Raw genomic sequence first — 11,013 nt, 5'->3', positions numbered from 1 at the left:
AGTACAGTTCTGAAGAGCTTTTGCTTGAATGTTCTAAGTTAAAACAAATAGTACAGAAAATAAAAGACACATTCATTTTTATCCTGGTTCACCTTCTGAATAAGGCTACCTCCAGTCCACCTTCTTCAGGTGATTTGCCTCTGTCTAGAGGTCTTAATCCACTGTAACAAATCTTGATTACAACTGTACGATCCTCCGTCGTGACTAACAACCTGCACAGCCAACTTTTGTGATTAACCCTGCACAAGCTACACGCAGGTGACTAACCCCTAGATGACTGAACCGTTCAGTGATCCCATCTGGATATAATGTTCATAAATCTAGTAACCTGCACAACAACGCGTTGTGACTAACTCCATGCACAGCTACATGTTGTGAATAACTACAATGGACTGTTCAGTGATCTCCACGAGATATAACATCCATTGACTCCTGGACTCCTGACCTTCACTTGGTCTCTAAGAGATTTCCACAATGACCTCAGCCAATTGTCTTCTCAAGCTTCTGACCTCAACTGGTCGCTTAAGGCATCTTCTGGAGATTTACAGATGTGCTTCTTATTCAAGCAGATGGTCTCCTATTCTCAATACGTATGTTTATGACACACTGACTAGACGTCACTTCTGGTGCCTAAACAATCTATTAGAAGTTTATAAGATATAACACACTACGAGCAACAACTCTATGTGTTTTAACATATTATTACAAGAAATGAAATATCTTGTAGTCTTCTTGTCTTCAACTTCTGGATGAGATCCTTGCATGTTTGTTGTTAAGCAGAATATGAGCATCATCTCCAAAAGGTAAGTGCTTCTTCATGCTGATCTTTGCCTTCAAATCTGCTTAAGCAGATTTAGAGCAACAACTCTATTTTTATTTGCTTCTTCGAGGATCTTTATCTTCTTATGAAAGCAGATTAAGAGCAAAAGCTCTTGTATTAATTGCTTCTTTTAGCTAGGTGTTTTTCTTATCAGAGTAAGGAGATTAGAGCTTCAGCTCTTGAAATTAATTCCTTCTAGTAAGACCATCTTCATTTCCTCTTCAAGCAGATTTAAAGCAACAGCTCAATGTTGATTCGCTTCTTCCAATCCTTGTCTTCTTCTTGAATACTAATCATGAAGCTTGTCACAGCTTATAACGCATTTGATGATCATAAGCAAACATGAAACACTTCTTCGAGCAACAACTCAGAGTATTCATTTTCTCAAGTCATTCAATGTGAACAATGTATGAGCTGATCAAGTATTAGTGAACTTCTGATAACTCCAGTGGAGAATACTGCTAAACAGTAGAGTTTCCTTTTTCACACTCTTATGATTTATTCACATAGGCTTAAGTTAGTGTATGATAACACAATGGATTAATTCATTACATACTGAGTATGTGTTGCCTCTTGTGTAACTTCTGAAGCATGGTTTCTTGTAGTTTCTTTTCTGCTTTTCATGCTCAGCTTCTCTCTACATATTTTCTCTCAAGGTTCTCCTTTTCTGCACTCTGTAGTTGCACCATGGATACACACTTTGGATACTCACTTAATGCACTTTGGGTGTATGAATGGACTCTCATTCAAGTTTGAAGTTTGATATATATATATATATATATATATATATATATATATATATATATATATATATATATATATATATATATATATAGCTTGGGGTGTTACCGTTGGAATCTAGATGTTGCAATTGTTTGAATATTGCTTTGAATGCCTTCGTCTCGATTGGCTCATGAATGACAAGTGTTGCTCTTGGCAGAACCTTATCTTCAACATGATGATTATAGTTGATGGTGTGCTTCTTTTGGTTAAGCTTGTCTTTCCAATGCGCTGCATGTAGCTTGCTTCTTCTTTTAACCTTGGGAGTTGTTCCTTTTAAATGTTGTAACCGTTTTGCATGTGATGATGTTTCTAACGGCTCTCCCTTTGATTCTAAGCTCTTTGTATTTTATTCAATTTGTATGCTGAGTTGTAGTCTATCTTCTAGTTCACAGGTGACTTTTGTTGTTGTTTGCATTTTGTTTGTCACTGTGTTACTCTATCAGAACTTCTGATCTTCTGTTCATGTGATCTTCTTGCTGTAACAGATCTTTATGTATATTGATATTCCTTTGAAGCTTCTGATTGTACTCTCTGATTCTGTGCTTGTAAGCGTTGGTATTTCTGTTTAACTCTTTGAAGATTGTCTTGTTGAAATCTAGATTCTTGTGATACTGTTGTTGTTGCATATTCTTCTGGATGGTCATGTTCTTCATTGTTGCTTCTTTACTTCTGATTTGCTGATCTTGGCTTGTTTGACGTAATCTTAAACAGAACATCTGATGAATGATGTTTAGCTTTGTTAATCTTCTGGATGTTTGATTTCTTATCTGAGCCAGTTTCTGATGTAGTCGTTGTACTCTTTTTCTGATGAATCCTGTATAAGGTTTATAGCAAAATATCTGCACACTAATTGAAACCATTAGTAATAAAATTGTTACTCACAAAATATATGCTTGTTATCATCAAAACCAGATTCTGAACATAGATTCTCAATCTTGTTCTAACATTTTTTACCTATATAATTTTTTTATAACGACCGGTCTATTCAACCGACTTATCTGGTTTAACCTGGTTTAGTCATGCGGTTCGACCAGCGATCCAGTAGTTAGACCAATAAACCAGTGACCTAGTACCCTCACAGGTTTAATGTTCGGTCCGGTTTTTAAAACACTATTTTTAATTGTATGTTGATTGAAGCATGTTGTAAAAGGATCAAAAATTGAGTCTTCTTAACCTAAGTCTTTGAATCTTCAAAACTTGTTCAGCATAACCTTGTCTTCAGATTCTTCAGCACTTAGTCTTCAAAAATAATGTCTTCAAATTTTCAGAACTTGTTCAACAGAACTTTGTCTTCAGCATATTTAGAACTTGGAATCAGAAAAACAAAGCATTAAAAGACCTCCAAAACTTCCTTGCAAAAGTCATGATTAGAAGCTCTTGTACTAACGTTCCTTAGAACCGTTGCAAAAGAAGCATTCCAGAATCTAGACTTCCTTTGTAACACATCATAGGTATTATTCCAGAGTGTTGAGTTCATAATTTGATGGCCCCACACGCTTTCTTACCAGAGTCAGAACCTATTTAGCAAAAGCTACATACTAGACAGAATCCATTAGAGTACACAATTGTTCTTTAAGATATCATGTAAAGTTATCATCAAAACTCAAGGCCAAATACATAATCAATCTTGTTCTTACAGTTTTAAATTGAAATTGCATTCATCGGTATCGTTTTTTCTTTGATGATTTGTCAACTTATGTGTATGTGAATTATTTGATTAATCGCTTGTAATTTGTTTTAATTTATTTGTATTTGTTCGCTTCGGCTATGTTTAGTATTGCACCTTTCGGATCCTCCTAATTCAATAAAGTAGTAGTTAAATTCAAGATAACGATTCTTGTTTTTTAGCCAACAATTGGATTTAAGTCAATGTATTAAGTTTAGTTTGAATCACAAGTTAAAATACTTAAATCAAGGCTATAATAAAGCTTGATTCGAATCATATGTGTTGTGATTCAAATGATATCCTTCCTTGAAAGTTAGAATTTGCCACTACCTCATTTGATTCAAATCATGAGAAAGTATTATTCTAATAACAACATTCTTTTACTTAAATCTTAAGAAGATGGTGATTCAAATCATGGCATAAATTTTCTGCTTTCAAACATTTGGTGCAAGCCATTGTTTTTTCATTCAAATCATAACCTCGTGATTTGACAAGAAAAATCCAATTGTCTTTTTATTTTATTTTTCTTTTGTGCCTACCCTGTAGCACCTAATTATTCCTCTTTATTTCGTCTATCTATATATACATACATATAGAGTGTGTGAACACAATATGCTTCTTGTTACACAGTTTTTGTGTGATTGTTATAGAACAAAAACAAGAGATGAGAGTTTATCAATCAAGGAACTGAATTGATCAATCTCACGATATTCACCAAGAACCCTAAGAGAACCCAATTGTGTGTTCATCATTCCCCCACACTTATCTCCTTGTTGATACCTTGTGATTAACCTCCTAGAATGTGGATCTTTTGAGAATTAGTTGTGCGTGTGTTTGATTCTTCAAATATTATTCATCGACTTTAACATTTTATTTAGAAACCATTGTTATGGATCTCCAACTCAAAAGACTGTGTGTGAGAGGTAGAGTAAAGGTATATTAGGGAATCTAATGTTTTTCTTTGAAGTTATTGTTGCATATATCAAGATTCGTTTCTTGGTCATGAATATTGGTTGTGTGTTATCAAGGAAGAGAAAAGAGTTTATTTATACTTCATTGAAGACTTTGGTGAAATCAAGTAAAAGTTGGCGCAGAACAAAATTGAGAGTTGTCCAATCATTCTTAGCTGATGGCAACCACTCAAACAAGTCTTCATCATATCTAAGTAAAAGATATGGCAGAATTGAAGTTTGGAGCAAGTTAATGTGGATAGCAAGATCATTGGATCAAGATCATTGAGGATCTTGAGTGTTAGCAGTTGAGTATCTGCACAACAGAAAAAATTATCATTTGAAATTTGTGTTGGCTAATGCAGTGTGGCTATTAGAGTTCAGATTGATGGTAGTTCGTTGTACCAAAATACTTGTATATTAATTATTGAAATAGTAGAAGACATGATTATTTTTCTTATGGTTTTAAAACTATTAAAGAGTGAAGTAAGCAAAAACAACTCAACTCAACTCCCAAACAATCTTAATCTAGTTCTCTTCGATATTAACTGTAACATTCATTTTGCAAGACCGCACATTCATATAATGACTGTCTCATTAGTTGTCATCAAAGTCATTTCAAATTTTTGAAAAGCCTATGTAAATTAATTATAATTTAACCATGATACAACAAATAGATGCTCGATTTAACAACAATTTAATAATGACAAATCTTAGGTCATGCGCGACAACTTGCCTCAGGTTTTCGAAGACAGCCCAACTATCATAGCATTGTTAAGAATAGATCTCTCTAATAAATGTTGATTGATTATATGAGATGTAAGAACTTTAACTATCAATTTATACAAAATATTACAAAGTGCAATCAATCTCCAGTCTTTTATAGACATTTACTTCTTTCAAAATTGGTGGAAAATCTGAAGTCTCCAACCATGAACAACCTGCATTAAATATTTTTGGCCACAAGTATTCCAAAACTGATAGTTTGAAAACTAAATATCAGGTTCAGGAATGAACCCGTAAGGACCAAGACTTTTTCCCACCAGCATAGTTTCTTTAAACCCTGCAATAAAAAATGTTACAGTCACCATATATCTCCTAAATTAGTGAATCCTAAAGCACATAAAACCGACCTCATGAGCTAAGGCACCTTCTGAAATAAACCGAAAAGCAATCGAGAACAATCATACCGTACGATCGGTTGATATACTCACTTCCCCACTAAAATTTGTAAGATATGTTATAGTGTTGACTTTCTTCCTAGCAGATGTTGTAATATGGTACAATCGGGTAGGGGTGCTCAAAACCAAACCAACCCAATAGAAAACCGCAAACCAAACCAAACCAAATCGAAACCGCAAAAAACCGCATTTAGTTCGGATTAGTTTGGGTCATCTTTTAATAAAACCGCACGGTTCGGTTCGGTTTGCGGTTTGTATTTTGTAAACCGAACCAAACCGAATCAAACCGCATTATGTTACAACCTAACTTTTACTTAACTCACATCCAACCCAAACTTAAATGTATTATACCTTAGCCTTATGATTAAGAACAATTTTCTCGTCCTTACACATATGATTTTAGTCCTGATCTTTTCAAATCTCTAATAGTATTATCGCGCCTTCTTTGCCACACACATCTTCCCTCTTTTTCTATAATCTCTACTCTCTTATATTCTTTCTTTTTTACCTTCTTATTTTTATGCAAATGTTCCCTAAGTTTCATTTTTATCGCACATCTTCTTCTCTAATCTCTCAACTCTTTTGTTTTTTCTTTTTCACCTTCCCTAATCTCTCCTCTCTTCTATTTTTTTGTTTCATTTCTAATACTTTTTATATTGTTTTATACTTTTATTTTATGTTTATTATTTAACTTTTGTCTAATTTAATTTTTACATATTAAATAGAAAGTTGTTGTCAAAACATGACGAGTTTTGTTGTTATTTGATAGTGTATGAATGTCTAAATACAAAGTTATGTTGTCATCTATATGTATGTATTGTTCAATAAAATATTTGTAAAAAACCGAACCAACCGAACCGAACCAAACCGCTTTAGTTTGGTTTGGTTCGGATTTTTTTTAAAAGCCAACCGAACCAAACCAAACTGCACGATTTTTTCTCTTGCGGTTCGGATGATTTTTTTCGTCAAAACCGCCCAAACCGCACCGCGATCACCCCTACAATCGGGCAAGTGTTTAGATCTCACCATCCTTGTACCAATATGCCTTTGCTCTTTGTTTTCAAAAAAAGAATAGTCTTACAAACGTGATAGCAACATTCGACCCAACATAAATACAAGTAAAAAGCAATGAAGACAAATACCAAAGTAAAACTGATCATTCATGTTCCAGGGCAAATAACAAAATTGTTTTCTCAATGAGAAATGTAAACAACGACTGACTTTAACAAAGAAAGAACACAATATCTAATTCTGATGCAAAAATTATTTGCAAAGATAAACTCTAGATAGAGCTGATAAACATAACCATAATAAAACAAAAACTAAGCTTTCAAACGACCATAAAACTTCTGTTTCTCCTGAGTAGTCTGGAAGCGACCATGACCAAACTTGGAGGAGGTGTCAATGAACTTCAATTTGATCTCTTCAAGAGCCAATCGAGACGTCTGCTTGAGAAGTGACTGACGAAGAGTGACAACTCGCTTCTTTGGTCCAACACAGCCTCCCTTCACCATAAGATAGTCATGCTTCACTATACCATAATGAGGAAATCCACCCATAGGAGTAATATCCTTCTCAGTCCTGCAAAGAAAATCACACAAAGAACGTGATTAATTAAATATTGCAGAAGCTGATAAAGAGAATTGCAATTAACACAATTCAAAACCTATGAGCTTTCCTAGAGATACATATTTTATTGGCAATACTTGTCTACTACAATACTTACCTGTCGAATTCTGTGATGGCTGTGTGTGACTCTTGGTCAGTCTTGCCAACCTTGTAGATCTTCTTGTTCAATTCAGTACGATGATGGTATCCATTCTGACCAGCCCTGGCAACTGTGAAAGAAACACGAGCAGGGTGCCAAGCACCAATACAAGCAACCTTCCTTAGACCTCTGTGTGTCTTCCGTGGAAGGCGGGTGACACCCCAACGAGTTACCACACCTTCATAACCTTTACCCTTAGTTACTCCAATGATATCAATCATCTCATCCTTTTGAAAAACAGCATCAACAGGGACTTGCTTTTCAAAGAAACTGTATGAATAGTCCACCTTCTGGCTTATTGTTCCACCATTAACTTGGATCTCTATCAAATGAGCTTTCTTTTGTTTTAGACCCTTCAACTTCCTTATCTTCAGTAACCAAAGACATACCATTACATTACAACCATAGTAGTTTCAAGTCCACTAAAATAATAACCCTAAAACTTTAATTTAAAAAAATTGGAACGGACTAACACATTTTAACAGAACAGATGAAACTCAGAAAAGATAATGAACAACATTTTTGGTACCTGAGTATGAGCAAGAACACGGATGACAGTAGCATATTTTTTCAATTTCTCAAGCTGAGTTTGAATATCCTTCTTCCCTTCTTCTGTTTCATACTTTTTGGAATATTTGGTAAAAGCCTTCTTCTTTGACTTGCACCAGTTCTTGTAAAACCGACGCTTGATATCTTCACTGAGATGCTGAGCCCAAACAGTATTCAGAGTGCGAAGGCCTCGTGGTGTCTTCACATATCCCACCACTCCAACAACAACAAGTGGAGGAGTTTCAATGATAGTGACAGCTTCACATGTCTCTTTCTTGTGAAGCTCTACAAAAGCAAGGAACATTATCAGTCCAAATTAACATTGGACATATCTAGAATTCAATATGAGAAGAAAAAAGGCAGACAAGATGATGACATGATGATCTCAAAAGAATTCCAAAACATGACACTTACTGGATCCAGGTTTCTCGACCTCCCTAACAATATGGGTCATCCCAGACTTGTAGCCAACAAAAGCAGTCAAGCTGCATGGTTTAGTAGGATCATCTTTTGGAAAGGCTTTCACTGCAGTGAAAAATTAGATGAGGTGTTCAGGGAAAAAGAACAGTGGCATAACATTAATAACCACATCATGCAATAGATCTATGTGAACAACCATAGGCTCAACAACAAACATAGGAAAGCTAGTCACACGTGACACGACATATATAATTTGTTTTGTATTTCAAAATTAGTCACCAAACTTAGAGATATAGACATAAACATTAAACATAGATAATAGAAGACAGATAAATGAGACAGAACTAAAACTAGAAAACAGACAACATAATAATAAAAAAAAACAGATATTAAATATAGTTATGAATAGCAAAGCAAATACAAATACCAAACAGCAATATATACAGACAGATATTAATTTCCAAACAGTGTAAGAATGCAGATTGGAACATGAGAAAAGTTTAATCACAAAACACCAAAAAATAAACAATGGGGTATACCTTTATTTATTGTTCCATAAATTATTATAATAATAATTGAAAAACTAAGCATATTTCATGAATGAATGACTTATAAGAAATAAATAATCCAAGTAACCAACAAGCATATCTGTATTGTTTCCCAAACAAACCAATAGTAATATGATAGTAACACATCTTAGAAAATTGCAAACAAAGATATGAATTAAACAGGTGTATAGTGAAGCACCCATCTCATCTCATGGAGTATAAAATCACAAATCATGATCATATACATTACAAGTGAAATCTACAAAAGAAACATTTGCCAAAAGTATGATTTATGTGTACATCAGAATACCTTGGAATTCTAAACTCACAAAAAGTACAAGAACAATTTAATATTTAATTGATAAAGGGATAAAGATAAATATTCAGTAAATGTAAAAATCGTTAACTCCAATATATGGATCATACTATAGTCTATCGTTAATATATAAGTCTTTGATCTTAAAAAAAAATTAATGTAAAATAATATATCAGTGCATCAATCATGACACGACCAAATTCCAATAGTAATGAAGAAATGCTTCCAAACCAAAAGCCTATGGCAAAATAGATGCCAATTCTCTAGCTCATTTGTATTCCAAACCAAAACCCTAACAAAAGGATTAAGGCTAGATAAGCCGTTTTTGAGATTCCAGCCTTGATTAACCAGTTACCAATGGAAGCAGGTTTCAATCATCACAAAAGGAAATGGCAATAACATGATAATGCACCGAAAAACATTCAGTAAAATAAAACCAATTATCCTTTATTTTTGAAATCACTCATCAGTAATGTTTTCAAAAACGTAATTAATCTGAATTAGTGATAAAAACTGAAAAATGAAGTCCAAAAAATCAATCAATTTATATCCTTTATTTTTCAAAACACTGGATTCAAATTATATCATTGATTCCGAAAAATCTTCAATTATGTAATTAAAATCAGCTCGCTTATTCAAAGTGAAAATGAAGTGTTAAAAACCTTTTCCGCGATGTCGAGCAGCTCGCTTTCTTGGGAGAAAGCCGAGAGAACCATGTCTTGGGTGCTCAAACTTTCTGTGAGACATTTTTTCTACCTTCAACTGCAAAATCAACAACAATGAACAAACAATTAACGGCTTCAAACTTTTGAACAGTTACAGATCTTAGAATGAAAGAAAAGATTCGTCGAAAAAACTTACCAGCAGCAATAGGTTTTGAGATCTTAAAAATGTTATGATTGTTAGGTTTTCAGACTCTGCGTTTATATAACTACTGTATTTCTCTGCGGCATTTGCTCTTAGTTCTACCTTAGAATAACTAACTCAACGGGCTTCGGATCCAAATATATGTGGGCTTTACTGTCTATAACAAATAAGGGTATTCTTAAATGCACCCTCCATAATTATCAGACACTGGCGAAATTTTAAAAATACCCTAACAGCGCTTCAAATACACAACATACCCTAAAACACACTAAATAATTTTTTTTTTTAAATTCATACTATTTTCTGATAATACTTACTTAATCACACAACAAAGTCACCATAAGAGTGGTTCTGGAAATTGAAATCCAGAATATACGTTGTTATTAGAAAATTAAAATAAATTTTAGACAAGAACACAAATTCGTCCTGGAGTAATAAATTAACAGAAATTAAAATAAATTTCTGTTTTTTTAATAATAATTATACTATATTAATATTTTGGAATAATTAAAAATTAACATATATCTAAAATAAATAAAAAATTGAAAAAATTGAAATTATACTATATTAATATTTTGAAGATTTCGTTTTGTGATATTTGTCCTTCGAAGAAGTGGAAAATCGAAGGAAAGATGGTTACTGATGGTCATCCCTTAAAAATAAAAGAATGACTACTGATGGCCATGCTTCGAGAATTCTAAGTTCGTTATGAAGATAATGAATACTGAAAGCTAGCGAAAGTATGTGTCTTCAAGGACTTAGACAAAATTTATAAATATATTCAAGTATTACTACTTAGCGTGTTTTCGTAGTGTTTTTAATACACTGCCACGCGTCGAAGACGGACTCAGGCGGGAAGATTTGAAATTCAAAGACGGTTTCGTAACTGTCCAAGTAACAGATGGCGTCGCTGGAAGTTCTTATGAGAGACGTGGCAGCAGATTAGTGTAGGACCGTTAAGGTCGAAACTAGTATAAATAGGAGTCTTAATGTTAGGATTCTGTGTGTTCATTTTGTACAAATCACTCACATATTTACTCAAGTATCAAGCGTTAAGAGAAAGAGTTCGCTGAGAAAATGTACGTATGACACCACCACTTTAATACATGTGTATTATCTTTCGTTTTCAAATATCTTTCAGAATT

At 33.7% G+C, this 11,013-nt stretch overlaps 1 protein-coding gene across 1 annotated transcript; it reads right to left on the bottom strand.

Annotated features, from left to right (window-relative positions):
• Window positions 1–6,543: 6,543 nt before the first annotated feature.
• LOC131636814 (large ribosomal subunit protein uL3) lies at window positions 6,544–9,958 on the bottom strand. Its single transcript, XM_058907407.1, has 6 exons — window positions 9,863–9,958; window positions 9,664–9,763; window positions 8,132–8,242; window positions 7,698–8,002; window positions 7,127–7,536; window positions 6,544–6,981 (listed from the first exon to the last, which is right to left on the bottom strand). The coding sequence occupies exons 2-6, from the start codon at window positions 9,746–9,748 to the stop codon at window positions 6,723–6,725; spliced, it is 1,170 nt and encodes a 389-aa protein (XP_058763390.1). The 5' UTR covers window positions 9,749–9,763; window positions 9,863–9,958; the 3' UTR covers window positions 6,544–6,722.
• Window positions 9,959–11,013: the final 1,055 nt, after the last annotated feature.

Source organism: Vicia villosa, unplaced genomic scaffold, assembly GCF_029867415.1.
Source record: "Vicia villosa cultivar HV-30 ecotype Madison, WI unplaced genomic scaffold, Vvil1.0 ctg.001839F_1_1, whole genome shotgun sequence".
Lineage (NCBI taxonomy): Eukaryota > Viridiplantae > Streptophyta > Magnoliopsida > Fabales > Fabaceae > Vicia > Vicia villosa.
Note: the sequence above shows the minus strand (reverse complement) of the source record. Positions and strands in the feature narration are given on the sequence as shown.